Source organism: Rhinolophus sinicus, linkage group LG14 (assembly GCF_036562045.2).
Source record: "Rhinolophus sinicus isolate RSC01 linkage group LG14, ASM3656204v1, whole genome shotgun sequence".
In the NCBI taxonomy this organism is placed as follows: Eukaryota; Metazoa; Chordata; class Mammalia; order Chiroptera; family Rhinolophidae; genus Rhinolophus; species Rhinolophus sinicus.
Genome location: NC_133763.1, coordinates 12,450,987 through 12,473,619, shown reverse-complemented (window position 1 = coordinate 12,473,619; position 22,633 = coordinate 12,450,987). Strand labels below are relative to the sequence as shown.

General features: G+C 41.1%; 1 protein-coding gene across 1 annotated transcript in view; it reads right to left on the bottom strand.

Annotated features, from left to right (window-relative positions):
* Nucleotides 1–13,997, bottom strand: part of CPA6 (carboxypeptidase A6) — a 224,912-nt gene extending 210,915 nt beyond the window's left edge. Inside the window, exon 1 of the mRNA XM_019725306.2 lies at nt 13,619–13,997. Within this exon, the coding sequence (XP_019580865.2) occupies nt 13,619–13,734 (116 nt within the window). The 5' untranslated portion in view covers nt 13,735–13,997. The remainder of the gene's footprint in view (nt 1–13,618) is intronic.
* Between the last annotated feature and the right edge of the window lie 8,636 nt (nt 13,998–22,633).

The following is a 22,633-nucleotide window of genomic DNA, read 5'->3' as shown; positions in this document are numbered from 1 at the left end:
GAGCTATTCATCTGTTAGCTAAATGCTCTCTATAGAAGTTGCATTGAAGGAACAAACAAATGCTTTTTCCCATACGAACAAAAAGGCCAAGCCGGTGACAAGTCCTTTGCCATGCCATAGGCTTTCTTGGGGAACTATATATTAGCAAGTGTCTACCTTGGGACCATCCCCTTGCTATTTCTCAGCTGGTCCTGATCTGCCCCTACTTTTTTCTTCCACAGCTCCTTCCTTCAAGGCTTTCTGAAACGAAGCCTTTCTCACAGGGACCAACTGATTTCACACAATTTCTCTCTGGATATTTACAGATTTTACTAAAGCTTGAGTGCTGCCATGGGAAGCATGCTGCACTCTAAACACCAAAGGCTGTAAAGTCTCAGGACATTTTGAACCACACAGCACTTTATTTGATCAATTCCATCTGTTCAAGTTTTTATTATTAGCGTATTTTAAGGGAAACTGCCTATACATTCCGGGGCCATTCTGTTTCTCTGGCCCCTGGAATTTATACGGTGATCTGAGTTGGTGAACTGAGTTATAGGAATTGCAAACCAACTTATATTCTTACTGCATCAAGACATCTAAAGAGTTAGAAAAAGATGAGCTAAAAGTAAGAGCATGACCAATAAAATTCTGAGAGATAAATTAGAAGGCCTTTGGTTCGTAAAAGTGTTCACAGACTACAGAAAACATTAACCTCAACATGAATTGATGATTGAGGAGTGATCTGTAATCTCAGATGATGTCATACATATTCCTTAGAGGATAAAACAACAAGGCAGGGGTCACTTCTCTAAATTTGGTAAAAGGCAATGGCCAGTAAACATATTGACCAGATGGTTCCATTCTGGCTCTAGGCAGGAAGCAGTGGCTTAGCCTCAGAAATCTCCCCAATGCAGAATGCCGTTCAAAGCAATTTTAGGAGCTTGTATAAGTAAAACATCTGAGACCAAATTTGGGCCATCAAGTGAGTGATTCCCAAAACACACTGAACAGGGAGAAAATGACGTGAGGGTGGGGAATATCACACTTAGGCACATACTTGTGACAGCTCTAGGGGTCCCCACATCTCTCCTGCAGCCATAAGGGACAAATGGTTTCTATTTCCCACTAGTCGTGGATGAAACCTACTGGCAAAACCGCGTGCAAATGTTGGCAGTTTGATTCCTAATTTATTAGTTTCCTTCCTTGCCAGCCTTCCTCTCTTTCCCCCCTCTCTCCTTGCCTCCTTTTCATCCATCCATCCATCCATCCATCCATCCATCCATCCATCCATCCATCCATCCATCCAAACTTTTACTGAATATGTCAAATTCTGGGGATTGTGAGAATACAGGTAAGAATAAGATATAACACCTTTCTCCACCTTGCTTATAACCAACAAGGGAAGACAGGCTATGCACAGACAACCAGAGTATGCAGCAGTATGTGGTGACTGTTATAAATGACAGATAGAACGCTAGGGCATTTCAGAGGAGGGAGCTATCACAGCTGATTGGTGGCTGGAGGAGTCGTGTTTGAACTGACTCATGAAAGGCAGGCAGGCGGGCATGAAGGAGGGAGGGCATCCTCAGAAATGTGCCCCGTAATCAAAGGCACAGAGCGAGAGAGGTGGAGGTGATTTTGAGACGTTTCACAGTGTAACGAGAAAATATTAGGTTGGTGCAAAAGGCATTGAGGTTTACAACGTTGAAAATAGTTGCAAAAACCGCAATGACTTTTGCACCAACCTGATACGTAGCGGGACATCTACAGGGGCGCAGCAGGAACAAAGGGTGAGTAACTGCTCCCCTCAACCACGCAACTCCAGCTTCCATGTCACCTTGGTGCTTGTCTTCCATGGTGGTTCCACAAACTTTTGCTTCCATCACCCAGAGGGCTCCTTAAAGCCCAGATTGCTGGGCCCACCCCCAGCATTCCTGATGGGGAGGGAAGGTGTGGCGAATTTGCACTTCTAACAAGTTGCCAGGTGACCCTGACCCTGAAGGTCTGAGAATCCAGGGACATGCCAACCAGGCTCCCATGCCATCTGCCGTTCCCTGTGCCTGGAAATTTCTACCCTCAGATTTTCACTTGGCTCCTGGTCTCACATTATTATTCCTCTTACTTCTTCTCCTGACACTCTTTACCCCCTTTCTATGCTTAATCCAGCTTCATAACCCTTATCAGAATTTAACACTATAGTTTATTAATTTTCTGTCATCCCAGTAGAATGTAAATCCCGCGAAAGACTATTTTTAGTCACCGGTGCTTAAAACAGTGCTATATTCCTAGCACTTAAACCTCTGTCCGCCCTTAGGCTTTAAAATAGTATTGGGCATGTGGTAGGCACTCAACAAACAGTATTGACTGAATGAATGAGATACTGTCTCGGAAAGAAGAGGCAGGAAAAGGGACCTGTATAGTTTGAAGCAGAGATGATGGAACCCAGATAACTCAGGTCAGATGCTGCATGGCCTCTATCTTATCAGGAAAGGAAAGGTACATTTCTTTGCTCTTATTTATTAGTAAAAGGTTTGGGGTTGGGAGGAAGGGAGGGTTAGGCAGACTGGGGGCTTGAAGTAATTGGAGAGTTTTTAGAACTGTTGTGGAGAGTGAACTACCTCAGCAAACTAGGCTTCTAGGGGAAAAGAGAAAAGAAACCTTTATTTTAGGCAGAGGAAACAAGGCAGACAGTATTTTTCTAGGCGATACTAAAGTGGTTTTCCTATCAGATATTAAGGTAATTTTCTATTTGTCCCTTGCAATCATTGCCCTTTGCTTTCACACACAGATCTGAAAACAGGGAGAGATGGACTCTCCCACACGTGTCCTTTTTTGCCCCGTAAGTCAAGGGCCGAGAACTCTTCTCAGCAGCAAATTTCTAACTACTCTGACCATCTTGCTACACAGGCTTGTCCCAAATGCTTCTAACCTTCCCCATGTGTCCCAATTTTGAGGCCAAATACATTGCAATCACATCATAATACACACATTATATACGTTCCATGGACACATGATTGATAAGCTATAATAGGGTCCCAATCATATCTTGTTACAAGTCTTCTGTTCTCATTACACTCACAAAAACTACAAAAAGGAGCTTAGTACACATTGAGGTGATTGAGGAATCAGCCCAATAAGAGGACAATCTGAAAGGTAGATGGGAGAAATGAAAAGATGGCAGATGAGGTCCCATGTGCAAATGGTTACAGATTCTGTACGTGCAGAGACCAGGATGCTTACCCAGTGATAAAATGTGTGATCACATAGAAGTTTCATATTTCAGCAGTTGGTGACCTAAGACTGAGATGCTCTAAACATACATGATGTATGTGTTAAGAAAACAAAGGTAGAGAAAGAGCAAGAGGAGGGTGTGTTGACTTCATATACTTGTATTTTCAAATTATTTTTCCAGTTTAGATTGTTGGATTAAAACATAAGCCCTCAGAAGGTAGAGACTCTGTCTCTCTCTCTCTACTTTGAAGATTTCTGACCCTACTTGGGAATAAAGAACGATGGCAGGTAGTCATCATTAGTTCTCCTGGTACTTGGTCACTAAGTGTCCTGGGATGAGGGTGGGAGGCCTGGAGATGGAGAAGATGGTATTTCCAGTTCTTAGGTGACTGACAGGAGGAGGGAGAGGTGAGGCCCATTCACTTGGCTAAGAAGATACTTAGACATTTTCATAGATCTTTTACTTAATTCTCCCGTAAGATAGAAGGTAATGAAAAAGGTAATCAATTTTGTAACAGGATGTGTCTACATGAGAGCCTTTCCAACTAATATTAGACATCCTAATTTACCGAATATAACACCTTAGATTATATTCCAATTTATAAAGTGTTTTATCATTTCAGGCAATGCTAGAGAAATAGAAATCACTGGCAGCCTTTTCCTTATCCTCTCTTTCTTCCACTGCTGTTTTCATTTCTGCCCTGTTTCCTTTCATTTTGAGCTCCAGAAATTTCTCTAACACAAATCTTCAGAGTTAAATGTGTATTCTTTCTGCTTTCAATTCCAGCTTGGTTTCTTTCTCAGTCAGAGTCCCAGCAGAAACAGAGCTCTGCTCAGATGATTCAACCGAAGAGACTTTAATAAAGGAGTTATTTATAGAGATGTGGGCCAGGTAAGGGAACAGACAAGAGATGCTGACGCTCCCAGTGATGAGGGATTCCTGGGTCTGAAGGGACAAAAGGAGGAAAGAAAAAATGATCTTCTAGAGAGCAGGCAGAGCTGGGCCTTGGCAGCGTGTCCAGCAGGAGCCATGACTACAGAGGCTAGCAGCTACCATCAGAGCTGTGCCACTGAAACCAGGGAAGGAAGGCTGAGGAAGAAATAACCTTCCCTTTGTCTCCTCCTGCCCTCCATTAAAGTGCTAAAGAAAGGAGCCAGACACAGGCCACAGAGGCCTATCTTGTAGACACAGAGAAGAAAAGAAGAGAATAGATGGGGGTAATTTCTGGCATGAATCTTGCTTGACTTGGTTTTTTGGCTTCCTAAGGGCTTGTGTAAAGGTATATCCCTCACCCTTTTTTGGAATTGTTGTAATAGAGCTAATGATGGGGTCCATGGTGTCATGTTCCAGATAACATGAGGAAACACGGAATGATCCTAAAAAAAAAAAAAAAAAAAAATCATGGAGCGGGGTTCATGGTTCCATTACAGACTCATCTCTACCATCAGCTGGCCCCTCAGTAATGCTTGGTGATCCCTCTGAAGGTCCAAGTTTTAAAATGTCCCCCGCAGGGACATTATAAAACCAAGTCATCTCTCCTTTTATTGGGTCCCCTATCTCTTCACGGGACCAGGATCTCTCCTCCTACGTGACAGAGAAAAGACAGGCCAGCTAGCTTTCTGTCTCTTGAGACCTAACTTCAACTTCATTATACCCTCTCTTTTATTTACAGGCTCTCCCTCTCTTCTTATTCTTACCATCTCACATAATACAGAAAAGACATGGCCATATTTTAAGAAGAGCTAAATAATAAAATGCTTCTTCAACTCGAGTTATCGACTCTCCACCTCCATCACCACCCCACCTTCATGGGTCAACTTCTTGGATTTATGGTTTTCACTCCCTGCTAATTTCCTCACATCCTAGTCATTTCTCAGCTTACTGTGCTCTGGTTTTTACTCACTACTCCACCAAAAGCACCTTTGCTAATAACACAATTGATTTCTTAATGGCCAGACCAATGGATACAACTTTGCAGTTCTTGATGTGACGGACTTCTCCTTTCTTGTATCTCTTATATTCCAGGATTTCTGACATGTCTTGGGTTTCTTACTCTTTCTAGGCCTTTATACTAGTTTCTTCTCTGGCTTTTCTCCTCTGTTCTGTTCAGTTTGGGGCTCTCTATTCTTTTCATGTAATGAGTGTTTCCTGGGTGCTCCATCCTACACTCAAGATTTCAAGAGATTCTATTTACACATCACTTACTGGAATCTGTTTCACAGTCTAGATCTCTCTCGAGCTCCAGACCCATCTATCCAACTGGGCATCTTACAGGCACCTCAGACTACACATATTCAAACAGCACTTAACTTCTCTGCAAAGAGTTCAGTCTAGTTACAAAATCCTAAGAATTACTTTACACTATTTCCTCTTTCCTCTTCTTTTTGGTTACTTGTGAAAATTGTGCCTCCTAGATAGTCCTTTAATTGCTTGTCTCCATTTCCTTCGAATGTCACTGCCATAAGCCAGGCTGTAACACATATTCCCATGGTCACCATGATATCCCACTCCTCTTGCCTCCAATCTTCAAGCCTCATGTCATCTGTTCTCAATGATGGCAGATGGAACTCTCTTTAAAAAATCAAATTATCTATATATACTATTTAAAATTTTTCATCAGCACACTGTAACCTTTGGAAGAAGTCAGAACCCCATGTTATGGGACATAGGCTTAAAGCCTTACATACCTTTCATTAGTCCCATCAAGAGAAATACCCTTTATTCTAGTCATATTTAATGGCTCCAATTTTCTAGAGTTGACCAAGCCCTCTCGCCTGTAGTTCTTTGCACATACAATATATTCCATGTTTGAAAAGATTTAACCTAATTTCCACTTGTTTTTGACTGTGTTTCCCCAAAAATAAGACCTAGCCAGACAATCAGCTCTAGTGTGTCTTCTGGAGCAAAAATTAATATAAGACCCGGTCTTATATTACATTACAAGACTGGGTCTCATATGACCAAGTCTCTTATTATGTTTATTATATTATATTATATTATATTATATTATATTATATTATATTAACCAGATCTTATAGTAAAATAAGACTGGGTCTTATATTAATTTTTGCTCCAAAAGACGCATTAGAGCTGAATGTCCAGCTAAGTCTTATTTTCGGGGAAACACAGTATGACTGAGATCAGGGCCATGTCCTTTAACTATGAATCATTTAAAAGGAAAATGTAAAATACCTTGGCAATTTAATAATCCACTCAAATTCCTGTTTGTCTTTTAAGACTCATCTGGCATCCAAGAAGGCTTCCTTGATTTTCTCTCCACCCTTCAGTCTGGATTAAGTTACCCTCCCCTGCGCTCACCCGGCACCAAGGATTTTCCCTGAGGGCACCGTGATCCCAGAGTTGGAATTGTTTGTTTACTTGTCCGAGTTACTCATTTTGCTTGTGCACGTGGATGGCTCTTCTATCTCTGTCGTCCCAGACTAGCTGAGGACCAGATACCCTACGAATATTTATAGAAATGAAATTAAATCCTCCCTCATTAAACACTTCTCAGCCTTGCCAAGTCACTCTGCTTCATCCCCAACAACTCTAGGGACTAGGAAAGGATAAGATGATTTCTGGATTCACCAAAGATACTTTTATTAACTGGAAAGCATGCTGTGAACTCAGCTGACCTGGGTTTTGAGTCCTAACTCCACAACGAGCTCTGCAAATCCCTTTACCGTTTTGGAGCGCTGTTTCCTTATGTATTAAATAAAGCGGCTGGGCTATGATTTTTTTTCTCTCCTCCAGTTCTGACACTCTGACTTAAAAAGACCATTTACAGAATAAAAGTACACACTTTAAATTAGTTTGAAGTGCAAAATTCTAAAAGCCTACTTGGGTGGATAGCTTCTTCGAGAGAACCAACTGGAGGGCAGAAGGGGTTGGTCATCATTAAATATCAGAGTGACTACTGAGAGAGAAAGAGATATTGCTAGTGATTTCTCAGCATGTTCTCCCAGATCTGGCCCCCTAATTCAAGACCATTATTTCACAGCCTCCCTTGCAGCTACAGTTCATTTAACTAATTCCGGACAGCAGGAAGTGATGTTTGAACATGTGGACTGTGCTCTTAAAGGGGAGGGGAGTGACCATTATTTTCCACTTTCCTGCTGGCTGAACTGCAAGAGCTAGAAGATTCTTCTTGAACCACATATTGGAGTTGAGTGCTGAGCACGGCAGAGGTATGGACAGAGGAAGCCTGGTTTTCTGGCACAACTCACTGTACCTGCTCTGTATTTTTACACGAGAAAGAAATACATTTCTTGTGTAAGTCATTGAGTTTGAGGGCTCTTTGTTATACCAAAAAAAAAAAAAAAAAAAAAAAAAAAAGAGAGAGAAAGAAAAAGAAAGAAAAATAAACCAAAACAACTCTATAGTATCCTTAATAACGTAGTAAAACTTTTAAAAAAAGATTTTAGTGTCTATTTTCAAAGTACAGTGAGAAAAAGAACAAAGATGGTCATTTTATTGAAGAGAATCACTCAGAAGTTTGCTTCAATCTTTAATAACATAATTAATAGTTTAGGAAATTTCCTATACTTCCTAGAAAGAGATTCTAAAGCTTTATATTCTGCATTCCACTTTATCATAAAGAAGCAAATGCCCAGAGGCAGACTGGGAAAGCATTTATTTGGCAAAGCAAATTCTAATCCTATAAACCAGTTATCTGCAATTGTAATGAAGACTCTAAACCAAGTCCCCAAAAGGGTTTTATTTTCTGTTCAGTAATCCCATTTACAAAGACAGAAAAACATGTAATGCTTTTGTAACTCGTACAATATAAGCTGTGAAGTTATGAAACATTGACATCCTTCATTGCATTTCAAGGGGTGGAAATCATTATGTTAGTGGTATTACCCAGAAAGCATCCTGGCACCACAAAATAAAGGCTCCATTATCAGACTGGGCTCCAAGGAGACAGTGGCCCAGGAGCATTTGAAATGCTCCTCCTTTGGCTAGCTCAGTGGCAGAGGGAATGCTGATCCCCAAGGAGTACAGGTCGGAGGAGGGGAGAGCTGCAGCACTGCACATCTGTAAATAGCAAAGCAGGAGGCCCCAACTCAAAGAACACACCACAGCCTTCTTGCGTCAGGTCCTTACTACGAATGAGGCCTGCCTGCTTTGCTTGTAAAAGATGAGCTCTGTGGAAGCTATTTCTCTGACCTGACTCCAGAGGGCTCTCAGGGCTGAGGCAGAGTGAAACATAGGCAGGAGAAGAGGTGGAAAGTCTGATTATAGAGGCCTCGAAAGCCAGGCAGAGGATTCAGGAGTATGATGGAGTTGGCGATAGGAAGCCAAGTAGATCTTTGGGCCAGGAGTAACACAACAAGTCTTACTTTAGGGAGATCATCAGTATGAAAAAGGACTCGAGAGAGGTAGATCGGTTAGAAGAAAATTGCTTTCAATTAGGAGGAGATAAAGAAGTCCTGGACATGGCTGGTGGCTATTACAAGGGAGAGAATAGGACACTTTTTACAGGAATGGAAGGAAATGGAGATAAATGTGCTCTTTGGGCATGAAGTAAAGAGGGTAGTTGAACACTTGAAATAAAGCTCATTAAAGCAGCAATCATAGTAAATGATTTTTACCCCACCATTTACCATCCAAATCAGCACCCTTCTCAGACTGAAATGGGGCACTGCCGATTACTGTGCCAGAACAGTTTGTGCAAACTGGGCGGGTCTTGGACAAATGATGCTTTATGGCCATTCTTTCTGAGAAGAACTTTAACTATCAACACAGAAGGTAACTCTCCGATTCACATGACCAGCATGATCTCCTGTACTCCAGGTTTCTAGAAGGTTAGAGCATTAAAAGGAAGTCACCTTGGGAGGATAAAAGAATTAAAAGGTGCTGTTGAGAGATAGAGGGGACTAGGTAGGGGGAAACACATCCGGTGTCTCTGAAGTTGTCTATTCTACCTAGTCGCTGTATTTCTCACACCCCTCTTCTCTTCAATATTTCATATCCCAATATGGGGCCTCTTTGCTTACAGATTTCAAGGGTCAAACTGATGTTTCAAAATATATCTTATTTCCTTTTAAGTCTAATTCCCGAATCTCTATATCCTGCTTCCATGGATGAAAAATAACTGGGATGTGTGTGGGGTGGTGGCAGGTGAGGGACAGAGGGCGGGGCTGTGGCTACAGCACGGACACTGGCCAATCAGAATGCACCCGCTGGCTAGTGGCTGTAAGCAGGCCTGCTCACACCTGCAGTCTTGGGGAAAAGGCTGAGTCCTGGGAGCTACACCCCTAAGAAAAGAGAAGGGGAAGAATTGCTCTGAGACATGAAAGGGTCTTCCATGAATGCAGGACTGGGTGAGGAAGGAGGAGTCAGGGGTCCTTGCGGGCAGATCCAATCCCAGTGGGTTTACATCCCCAGAGGTAGTGCTGGTGGCAGGAAGTGAGTTCTCTCTCTCCCCCTCCCAAGATACAGCGGGGCTAGGTGACCAGAGTAGGTGAGGCCCTGAGGGGATTTCTACCCGTCCTTCTTGGTCCATCAAGCTCTCTTGTTAATCCCCATAGTATCTGTCATCCCAAAAAGCACTTATAGCTTCTATACTAATGCGGGGTGTGGGGCTATTTTCCTGACTAGAACACAAGTTATCAGAGGGCACTGGCTCTGTTGGTTACTGTTCGTGGCACAGAGTAGGCATCCGAATAATACTTGTTAAGTGAATGAAGACACACACCCGCAGCCACTTTCCGTGCTACTTCTTGGTGTTTTCTTTGTGACAATCTAAAGTTTCTTCATTTTCCATTTTTCTATCTCTTGTGGTCTCTGCCTGCTTTTCTAATAATCATCTATCCTCAGTGACTCATCATCACCCTAGAAAAGGTGACCAAGGTTAAACTTCCAATTTCACCTACATAATCTAGTCCTTTCCTTGATTAGCCTGAAACAATCAGTTCCCCAAGTAAGATTAAATATTCAGTTTTTCTTTGAAGCAAGTCTTTTGACTATCTGAATGGGTGGCAGAGAGAGAAGTACTAGTTTGTAGAGTCAGACAGAGCTGGGTTAGAATCCCAACTGTAGCCTTATAGTAACCTTGGGTTAGTTAGCACTGGCCTTGGGTTACCCTGCCTGTATCTCATTCAGCTTATCTGTAAAATGGGAATACCAAAACCTGCATAAGGTTGTTGAGAATACTAATATTTGTATACATGTTTATATTAAGTATTAGCTATTTTACAACCTCATTAAGTACTAAGTACCAAGAACCATGCATTATCCATGCTAGTGTATTTAATCCTCAAAAAAACTAATATTATCTACATTGTCTCAGAGGCTCAGAGGTTAAGTGATGAGCTTAAGGTAACAGAGCCTTTAAGTATGGGAAAGCAGAAATTGAAACCCAGGCAAGTTGAATTTCAAGACATAAACATTATGCTACATTGACTCGCACAAAGGAGGTACTGAGTAAGTAGTTCTCAAAAAAACCATAGCCACTGTAAGCCTACAACATTGCCAGAATTTATCGCTTTATTGTCTTAGATCTCTATTACCATCACTGAAAAAAAATCTACCCCAATTTCATGTGAGGCAAAAGATCCTTACGTCTTTGCCCTCAATATCACAGTGTAATACATAACTAGGTCTGCTTCCAGGAATACGAGGAGATGGGTGAAAAGGAAAGAACAAGATGATGTCTGCCTGGGTGTGTGTGGGGGGGGGGGGCAGGGCGGTGGGGGGGGAATCCACTCACTGACTGACATTTATTTATCAGGGAAGTTTGACTTGCATTTGGAGGCCTTGAATGCCTTCTGATAGTAGAGTATCAATAGATGTTATTTGAAGTCAAATTATTTTCCACATTTTGGCTTTATTCCTTTTCTATGCATTTTTATTTATTTTTGCTATGTATTTTTAAATCTCCCTTGTAAATGTGTAATTTAATATAGCTATCAAAATAGGTATTATTAGCTTTTGTCATCAGATTTTCCTTGTAGTCTAGCCACAATTCTTTTCCTGCGACACTTAAAGTTTGCCGTTTACTAAACACCTATTATAAAATTGACACTATCCAATTGTTAGTAGTTTATTTATAAAGAGGATGGAACTCAATAACTGCTGTTGGTGGGGGCGTGCTGGTCTGCCCTGAATGTTCTATCTTTTACCCATGTTGAGAGTCCTGCAGATGACAATCCCATATTATTCGATTAACCAAGACCTACAAAAATACATTTATAAAAATGCAAGAAGTAGGGCTGCTCCATAATGATTAACAGCAAAACCAAAACAAATTACATCAGGGATAAAAATGAGGTGGTTTAGAATTAGAACTTTGGATGGGCAACAAAAATAATGTGACAAAAATAATGCTAAATACTATTCCACCATGTCATCTCATCAGGTTCTTGGTCACTGAAGAGCTCATCTTACAGAAAGTAGTTCCCAAGTAAATAAAACAAAATACTCCCAAACCTACACAGTATTTGTCTTTGGTGACGAGAGAATAAGGTATATGTGTAACGCAGGTAAGTTAAAAAAAACACCCACCTTTGATGGTGAATGTGCCCAGAAACATTTCTGGTTTTTAGGATGCTCTAGGCTTCTGCAGTGATGGACAGGTAAGATTGCCTTCTTCAGTTTCTCATTGTTGCATCTTTTCCTTCCAACTCTCAGACACGTGGTTATTTATACATTTGGGACTAACTTATCATGTAGCAGCTCAAAAGAAAACGGCAATTATGACTTTCACTGCAGAGCAACAGAAAAGGTAGTGCAACTTCCTCCAGAAAGGTTCCAGTTGCTGCAAATTCTAGAAGGAAAGGGCGCCGTCACTGGGCTCATTTCCTCTGCTAAGTGGTGCTTAGGAAAGCGCACACACCTGCTCAGCTCCAGCAGGCCTGGTAACTTGTCCCTGAGGAACACCACACACTGAAGCCATTATGGAAAGGGCCACAGCTGAGTGGTGGTGCAAGGTTCTGTGTCACACGGCACATCAAAACCTGTGATGTATGTTTATCACATGGCCTGAATCAGCTAGAAGAGTCAGAGTAAATTCCTCCACAACCTGAGCCTGTACCATTAGTCATTAAACACGAGGTCCCTTACCCAAGGGCAGGGACAAATGACGGGATGTAAAGCCTGGACCATGTGTGTGTGTCTGGGAGCCCGAAAAACAGCCCTCAGATGTTAACTCCTTTATGTTTCTCGTGGGAACATTAGGGTGGAAAAATTGGGGATTGCATTACTATCTATAGTCTCCATTTCAACCAAAGCCCCTGCTCCCAGCCTGCAACCCCTAAAACTGAGGACGTGTTCTTGAAATTCCCTCTGTAAGCACTGCATTCAGGGGGACTCTAAAGGCAGAGCCCAGATTCTTTCAGAGAAAAAGAGAAACACAATTCTCTTTTCCAGGGTCACATACATAAATTCTTCTCTCCACTATTCCTAGAAAGACCAATTTTGCTTTAAATCTCCGGGCACTCCCCGGTCATAATCCAGATCTATATGAAAGCTTTCCTCAACTGGTAATTATTGAGTGATAGTAGACTACTTTAAAAAGATTTAAGACACTGGTTTTCCTCCTCTTTAGAAAGGAATGGAACGAGAGGAGCTATTTAAGGTTCTTCCAGCTCTAAAACGCAAGAATGCTGTAATTTCCAGATTCAAAGAACGACCCCCTGCAAATTCCAGCAAACCACATGCTGTCTAGTCCACAGCAAGCCTTCAGGATAAGAAGATGTGCATAGTCACACACTGCTCTATGTGCAGGCCTGTGCCTCCCCATCAAAGGCAAGCACAGAGCACGCGAACCGACAGAGGGGGGGAAAAGGGAATTGTTCTTCCTTCCCCTTCTATGTTTGTCCCTTCAGAAAAACACATTTTACAGTTGGCTACTTTTATTCTGCTTATTTTGAATGGACTCATTTGCATCACTCAGATTTGAATATCTTTCTAATAACCACACTGTGGGCCAAACAAGCACTGAAAAACGAACAAACTAACTAACCACACTCAGTTCTTAAATTAATCCCTGGTGAATTTCAACCCACTGCTCCTGCATACAATTGGAAAGGAGAAGCTTTAGTTTTCAGGTCATAAATCACATAGTACAGCAGCATCCTTTCCATCGAGCATCAACCGAGGCAAATACTGCAAACGCTGGCCATAGCTACGACAAAGACAGAACCCCATTCAACAGCGGTCCACAGCTTATGTGGACACACTATAAAAAGTACGAAACGCTACACTTGCTCCCAAACGCATTCTCTCACTGAACTCAACCAAAGAGCTGGGAGTTCACATACATGGTACTTTAGGTGGCCAAGAAAGTGTGCTGATCCACCCAGCGACCACCGACCCGAAAAACTGAGGCGTGCTCAGTACCCAAATCAGCCCCCTTATCCAACTAAAAGCCACGCAGGGCGCAAAAGTCGCTCCACTTACCCAGCATAGCGGTTGCTATAAAGGTGGCTGTGCCCTGGTTGCAGAATCTTCAAAAAGAGCCAGCAAAGAGGCAGAAAAGCAGCTGTCTGGCTCCTGGGCTCCCCGAGGAACTTCATAGCGTTGCAGGGAGCGGAGCTGGAAGTTAGTTACCGCAGTCACCCGAGGCTGGAGGTGGCTCCCGGCACCCCCTCCGCACTCGCACACCGTCTCTGGGAGGGGCTGGGGGAGAAGGGTCGGGAGTGAGCAAAATGTGACACTTCTCTCCAGGCACAGGATAAAAAAAAAAAAAGTGTTTAAGCAGCGGAGGAAGGGAAGTTGCTCTTAAGACTTGGTCTTGGGACGAGAAGCCGCCGCGCACGCAGCCCAGCCCAGCAGCTGAGCTTGACGCTTTACCAGGCTCCCCTGGACGGGGCTGGGGCTCCCCTGTGCTGACTCAGGGCCGTGGTTTGCTGGGTGCTGCTTCCTGTGGGGAACTCTTCTCTGTTGTTTTTTGGGGGGTGGGGTGGGGGTGATTTGCTATCCAACTTTAGGCTTCTAACTTTTTTGGACAATCTTTCTCCTATCACCTTCCAGAACAGAGGACCCCAAGTTAATTGCAAATGATGTGTTTGAGGAACAGACGGTGTGCTCGCTTCAGCAGCACATATACTAAAGAGGAACAGACGGTGTAGATGCCTGACCACTGTGCTGTACACCTGAAGCTGAAGCTGAATAATATTGTATGTCAACTATAATTTAATATATATATATATAGTCACGGGATATGGAGTACAGCATAGGGAATAGAGTCAGTGGAATTGTAACAGCTGTATATGATGTCAGAGGGGTAGTAGATGGGGGAGGGGGGTTATCACTTTGTGAGGGGTGAAATGTCTAACTTGTACATTGTCTTGTACACATGAAACTAATTTATAAAAATGATTGCTTTGAGGATGAGCTAAATACTCAAACATAGAACATTCTGGGCTTAAGGTTTTAATCTCTCCTACAAATTTCCACACGGATTCCACGTCCTGAAATGCACAGTGAAGCGTCTTGGTGAGTAGGTACATAGGGGTAAGCTGAGAGCACCTGGAGATGGACAGCCAGCCTCTGTCTCCAGGTGTACCTGTACCAGGATGGGGCGGCCACTTCCCTGGGTTTGAGGGAACTCTTGTAGTCATTCCACGTCAGCAGCACCCAGACCTGTGGCTATTTCAGAGGTTCTCTTGGGAAACAGGAAGCCTCCAAATGCTTTACTACCTTTGTTGTACATTTGGAATCACTTAGGGAGCAGACCATTTAAATCACAATTCCTGGGGGAGGGATCAGTAGTTTCAAAAGCTCCTCAGGTGTTCCAATGTGCAGCCACCACCACACGGTCTCCCGAGTGAGCTTTTCAATTTTAAAGTACATGCAAATCACCTTCGGAGCTTGTTAAAATGCAGCATCTGCTGCAGTGGGTTGGGGCTGGGGCCTGAGAGTCTGCATTTCTAACCAGTTCTCAGCTGCTGCTTGTGCTGTCGTCCTTCAGTCACACCTGTGAGCAGCCAGGCTTTACTTCAGAATGAGGTCTGCTTTTTCTTCTCTCTCTCAAAACTAGAGGTGGAGGGAATCGTGGAGCAAACCATTTCCTTCTCGTTTTTCCCATGTTGGTGCTGAAGAAGGCTTTTCTGCATCCGCTTGCTCCCACCTGAACATCAGAACGCCCATTGGTGGTATGTGCTTTGCTCTCGTAAATAAGAACAAGGTAACTCCTGTTATCCCCCATGTCAAATTCTGGTCATATTCTAGGAGAGAGCATGAGCCAACATCTCTGTCATGCTCATTCATATACTTTTTGAATCTCCTGAAGCGTCGTGGCCAAGAGCTCCTGTACCCACTAACATTATAGCTAGAGCACCTGTTAGGAGAGGGGCACCAAATCTTTCCCCATGTCTGTACCCGGGGAATTGAACCAAACATACAGGAGTTTGGTCCATAACAGAGCTGAAATGCTTTTTGTTTGAAATGATTCTCTAAAGTTTTCTTCAACTACCCCAGGAATAGTTTAGCTCACCTCTTCTCTGTGTCTCCCTCTGTAACACCGAAGTTCTGTTCTGTACTGTGGAGTGTACATAACGCATGGGCTTTAAGTATTTGCCTGGTTTCCTCCCAAGGCTGCCTTCCCCTTGCATGCAGAACTGTATCCCTTTTCTCTCTGTGTGCACTTCCTCATAGCTCCTCGAGGAGCCCCATGTTCACTGAAGGATGAGCAACAATGTTTGTTGAGTGAATGATGGACCTGGGAAGGGATTCGTCAGCAAGCGTTTCCTCTGTGGCTTCTGTATCCAGATAGAGGAAACGACATCTCAATGGCAGAGTTCTATGGGTAACTCTGAGGACTGGACATTCCAAGTCCCCTGGTTTTGTTTCTTGTTGGTTTATGTGGTTGTTTTCTTCCTTCCTGACTTCATGGCCTTGTGCTTTGTCCTCTGTAAACTGGTGAGGCTGCTGTGCAGGGCTCACAGCGATGCCTCCTGAGGCCTTTTGTATGAGGCCAAGAACGCCGATATAACAGCCAGTGAACTGTTGAAATAAGAGGTTACTGTGTGAATAAAACACTTCATCTCTTTGCATTTCATTGTATCAGAACAATGTATAAATCTGTCATATTCTATCACAGCATTAAACTAAGAATGTTCAGTCTCTGGGGATTAAGCTCATCCTCAAATCATTATGAAGGGTTGGATCCAGCAAGCATGTTTAGAAAAGCCTCTCCAGACCCTGAGACCAAGGTAATAATTTCTTGGACCATGAAATATGCAAGAGACCCTGGTGACATCCTATAACCTTCCTAAAAAATTCACATCAAAGAGAGGTTCTCAGACAATAGAAGCCATTCCTCTGCTTTTCTAAGGACCTGGTTATCTGATCACACTTCTCTTGGGGTAGATAAGCTCCCATAAAATGAGTGATAAATGGAGTCCATTTAGCAAGGGGGAGGAGAAGAAAACAGTTTTACAGATTAATTCAAAGATAAAAGTCCCATTTTTAAGGCACTGAGAGGGAGTAAATTATTAAACCATTTAGAGATCTGGAGATGGAAAGATGAGAATTTGTATTTACGGGCTATGTCTTGTCATATTTTAGTAAAAAGTGTGAACTTTATTAAAAGACCTATTACCCAGCAGAGGAAAAAAGGAAACCAGCCGGGAAAAGAAAATGTCATCCTTGATTTGGGTCCATTTTGCTGAGGATTAGATTGTTTTTAACGTCCCTTCTAGATCTGAAATGCTATAGATTGTGGGGGAAGATTTTGCAAAACCATTTCTTAAGTATATGAGTGAGAGCCATGTAGATTTGTCCAGGTAAGGTTACCTGGAAGAGATAAACGGGTGTGACTGCGCTTTGCCATACGGGCAACCCTCCCACTGCAGCTGGTTTTGTGCTCGTTTCTCACTGCCTCATTAACATAGATCTGTTGCTTGTCAGGTCTCTTTTATGGCTTTCTGCCATTGTTTCAACCTGTGAGGAAATAGCAAGTGTCAAGTTAGCCTACTGTGCATGCAGTCTTGGCTCTTCTGTGAGGAATGTTCTGAAGCATTTAACAACAGGTTGCTAATGATTCCTCCCCAGCCAGCTTCCTCGGGGACCATCAGTTAACTCTTCTTGCCCCTATGTCTTTAACCTTTCCCTTCTCAACTATCCATATCTCTGCCATCCTTAAATGCAAGCTACTTCTCTTACTTTTTTTTTTTTTCCCAGGCTTCTCAAAAGCTCACCCGTAAGCCCTGACAATTTGCTTTCTATCTCTACCACCCTAATGGAACTTTCTCTTCAATATCATGCGTGAGCTCTAAGTGGAAAACCCTTTATTCTCACCCATTCTAGAGTCGCCTGGTTTCTTTGCCAACTGTGTTTTGAAACTCTCTTCTTTCTTAGGATTGGGGACATGGTCCCCTCCTATTCCACTTTTTTCTTGGGTTCTATCTCTATTTTTTGCCTGCTTAAAAAGTAGATGCTGCATGGGGTTTGGCCCTCTCCTCTTCTGATGCACTGTGAACGGAAATGGGCTGGGACAGTTTCATGGAAGAGACTGACTTGAGTTGGGTCTGGAAGGGATGGCAGGATTTGGCTGCATAGAGATAGGAAAGCTGGATAGAGAGGGCTGTTATTGTTGAGGAAACATTGTAAACAAACACAGAGAACATCGTCCTTGACTTTGTGACACTTGGTGCTGGTGGAGGGGCTGGGCAGATAAACATGTAGTTACACTTGATGGTTCAATTAATTATATGCAAACAAATCACTGATGCTATGATAGAAGGTTAAGGGGGAGTGGATCACGTATGTAGGGTCTTCTGAAGAAGTGAACACTGAAGCCAAATATGAGAAGGAACCAACTGTACCAAGAAAAAGGTGGTGGTGGCATGGAGGGAGTGAGGGGTGGGACAAGACCTTTGCAGGCACAGGAACAGTATATGCAAAGAAGTCCTGTTCAGGATTTCCTGTCCTTCCTTAAGTGAAGACAGGATAAAGAGCAACATTCGGGCTCCTCAATTTGGCATTCAAGGCCCTTGAAAATTTTCATTTTTATCTTTTCGATGTTCCCTGTATCAGTGTATCTTTTTCTTTCTCTGGGTCTGTTTACAAGTCTCCTTGATAATAATGGTCAGCTCTATCCAGCTTTCCTATCCTATATTCAGCCAAATCCTTCCATGCCTTCAGGACCCAGTTCAAGTGAGTCAGTCTCTTCCATGAAAGTGTTCCAGCCCATTCTGTCTGCAGCGCTCACCTTCTCGGAACATCATCCTGCATTCACGTCCACCTTTAAGTTCTAGTATGTATTGACTCTTAATTCAAATTACCTTATTGTTAATTCTCCGAGGGCAGGCACTCTAGTGTGTCCATCTTCCCCGTGTCTGGGGACAGCCGAGGCCACAGTTGATGTCTACTAGCAACATTGTTGGATTGCCGTTCAGCCTCATGCTCATAGACTTTCCAGCTGTGAGGGGAGCCCTCGTCCAGAAGCCAGACTGCACCCTTGACCTGGCCAGGTCTCTCCCAAACATGGTCTTATTCACTCAGGTGAAAGCGCAATTTGAAGAGTAAGTGTTATTGATGGGCAAGCCTATTATTATATTTCCAGGTCCTTGTAAATTATGTTACAAAGATGTTTTACAGACTTTATAGAGCAACACCAAAATATTTTGATCTGGGAAGGTGGGAATGAGGAATCCTGCCGGTGATTCCAAGTAGCAGAAGAGACTTTCACGTCTTCTCCCTCTGCTTTTCCTTCTTTCTCTCCCTCGTGCTTTTCCATTCTTCCTCCCTCTCTCCCTTCCTTCCTGATACCTGTCTCCAAGGCTCTTAGGAAGAAATATGGTAGGGAACACATAGGAGGTGAAAATACTTTAAAGATTACTATTTCAAATAACAAAGAAGGATGTCTACGTTATACCATTTGTGACATGAAGCATTTTAATGAAAATTAAGAAAAATTTGATGGCACACCAGACAGAGATTAAGATAGTTTGATAAAGTCAAAAGTAACATTAAAGCAAATGGTTGAAGGACTTCTCTCCATTTGCCTGAGGCAGTTGGAGGTGATGGAAAAAAAAAGACAAAAACAAATAAGAACGCAAACATTGTAATGACAGAAAAGACTCAGATGTAAACAAAACTTTTACCAAAACGACTAACTAGAGGGGAAATTTCAGATATGACAAAGATCAAAAGGATAGGTGATGGAACCCGTCTTAAGAAAGAAAAACCATTGTGAGGAATGAGAGAAATCACACAGGTAGTCATGTTTCATCTTCAGACGTATTAGACACTCATAAAGGTTGAGGGATAAGAATGTTCCTCTCTTGCTGCCGGGCATAGAAACAGTAAAGAAAAATAAAGGAGCTCTTTTCCAATTGGGTTCCAGTGATAAGTAAGTGTACTTTGAATATTGCTAACATTCCGAGACAATAAGGAACTTCAATAATACTTTCAAAGTGCTACAATTTTTTAAAAAGTACTCTTGCAGTAACTAACTCAGAAACATTTTAAGAATCCAAGTGCACTTCATTAAGGTAAACCTTTGGCAGATAAAACTAGTTGAATGATTCTGATATAATAAAAACCAGCAATATTTTCCCTGATTTATCAATGGTCAGTATAACATAAAAGCACATTTTTCGTCCCATTTAGGCATGCTTTCTCCAAACGTATGCAGCTGTGTTGACTGGTTATGAAAAATGTGAATTTGTGTACAACTAAATTGAATCATTATTTTGACAAACACTTTATTTCAATGTTTTGTAGTATGTCTGCTTGAAGATAATTCCAAGATTTCTAGGGAACTTAATAAAAAACAAATATCAAATTGAAAAGTGGGCAGAGGGTCGGAATAGACATTTCTTCAAGAAATATATACAAATGGCTAATAAGTACATGAAAAAGATGCTTACCATCATTAATCATTAGGGAATTACAAACCAAAACCATAATGAAATACCACCTCACTCACTGTAGGATGGTTATAATAAAAAGCTGACAATAATGAGTGTTGGTGAGAATGTAGAGACTCCCCAGGCATTGTTGATATGAATATAAAATAATGCCGCTGCTGAGGAAAACAGTTTTGTAGTTTTTCCAAAATTAAATACAGAGGTACCATATAATCCAGAAATTCCACTCCTGGGTTTCACTCGAGAAAATTCAATCATACTTTTGTACCAAAACTTGTACACAAATGTTTATAGCAACATTATTCGTGATAGACAAAAAGTACAAACAATCCGTATGTCCACCAACTGATGAACAGACAAACAAAATGTGGTATATGCGTACAATGGAATATTAGTTGTCCATAAAAAGGAAGGAAATACTGATATTTGCTGCAAAATGGATGAACCTTGAAAACATTATGCTAAGCAAAAGAAACTGGACACAAAGGCTATATGTTGAATGATTACATTTATATGAAATGTCCAGAATAGGTAAAACATACAGAAATAAAATATATTACAGTTGCCAAGAGTGGGGAAAAGGGGAAAATGGGGGACTGAATGGTAACGGATATGGAGTTTTCTTTGGGAGGTGATGAAAATATTCTGGAATTGGATAATGATGATGATTACACATCGCGTGACTATATTAAACACCACTGAATTGTATACGATAACAGGTGAATTTTACGGCATGTGAATTATATTTCAATTTTAAAAAGATCTTTAGGGAACTTGAAACCTTAGACTGATTAAATTCAACTAAACAATGTTTAATAAATTTCTTACTTAGAAATTATTTCTAAGTAAGATAGAACGTGGAAACATTAATTACTAAACATTTTTATGTTTATATATGCTTTTGCTTTTAATATGCTACAGATAGATATATCTTTGGTTAGTTTTTGCCAATTTCAGAAGGTATATAAGAGTGTAGCAAGTATGTGTCTGTAAAAAGTTGTGTGATATGTATTTATGAGTTCTACTTGTTGGCTAAAATGCTGATTTGTGTCAGACAGTTTTCCATATTCACTTCCAAACTTTCTCTGTGAAATACAAGTGAATTTGGTTAAAAGTTATAATTAATATATAATTAATATTTGTGGTTAAGACTATATTGGGAGCAATAGTGACAGAGAAAATATAACTACATGTGTGGTTCTATTTTTCAAAGAAAAGAGTAGATTTTTTTTCTTAAAATGGTACTTCTCTTTTTTATGGGTTTTTTGTTTTTGTTTTTGTCCTTCAGACCCATTTACACTCTTAAAACTTATTGCGGACTCCAAAGAGTTTGTTTATGTGCGTTATAGCTACTGAGACTAACTGTATGGGAATTAAAATTGAGAACTTTTAAAAATATTTATTGATTCATTTGAAGATAGTAAATGAAAGCATTGTATGCTAATACATATTATGAAATTTGTTTTCATGGTGTTGAGAGATTTATCCTAAAGTGCCAGTATGTTCCAGAATATTAAAATGCACAATAAAAGGCTAAGGTGGAATGTAAATTTTATTTGCCTTGGTTTATAATACCCTAGTCTGGAAAGCTATGGAATGTGTTAATAGCTTAGCAAAGTTTACTCTGTGATTGGATTCTTCTTTGGTTTACTGTTTATTGCTTTTGCTTAAAATAGGAAGGGTTAATCTTTATGTGTCATCTGCCTGCATAGTAAAGACTGTCTTATCAGAGTAATTTTCTGTGCTTTATATTGACTTTATTACATCCTGGATTATTTAAGAAAATAACAAAAAAGAGAAGAGCAAAGAAACACTTCTGAAAAAGCTAACATTTTACAATTACGTTATCTCTTATGTTTATTAAATTTTTTTGTCATTTCAATTAAATAGGTAACAAGTATTGTTTCTCAGGCATCCATAGTTTTATCTTAATCAAGTATCTAAATCTCCTCTGATAATAGTTTTTATTTTGTCTCCCCAAATCAATCCCCAATATATAAAAAATAATAATAAAGTAAAACTTGTAGGGTATCTTTTGCACCTAAAACTATATTTGTGATTTCCCAGAGGGATCCTGCCAAATCAAAGACTTGTTCTTTTACCTTGTAAAGTACTAGAAATAATTAGGTTTAAGAAAAATTCTGTATTCCTATTGATGTGTTGCCTGTGGTGAGCTGTCAAACCAAAAGAGATGCTTATCCTTCCCTAGGTAAAATTTTTGTAAGTAAAATGTTATTAATATAAATGTTTCCGAAATGGCTTCCTGGATGGGAAGTTCCCAGGGATTTGTCAACGCCCTTGCTTCCCATGACATGTTTCTATTTATTAAGAGTGTTGGTGCTGTTTTGCTTGCTGCTATTAGGTGTCAACAGTAAAGTGCTATTAGTTATATTTCACTTATTATTTAAAATGCTCATTGTCTACAAACTCATTCTTCATTTACATCTAATATCTTCCAGGCCAGTGGCTCTCAGTTGGTGATGTATATCAGGCACATACATACATTTTTATTAAAAATATAGACGTCTGGACTCTACTTCAGACTTACTAAATCTCTTTATTTGATAATCTTAGGATATTCTTAGCATATACTTTG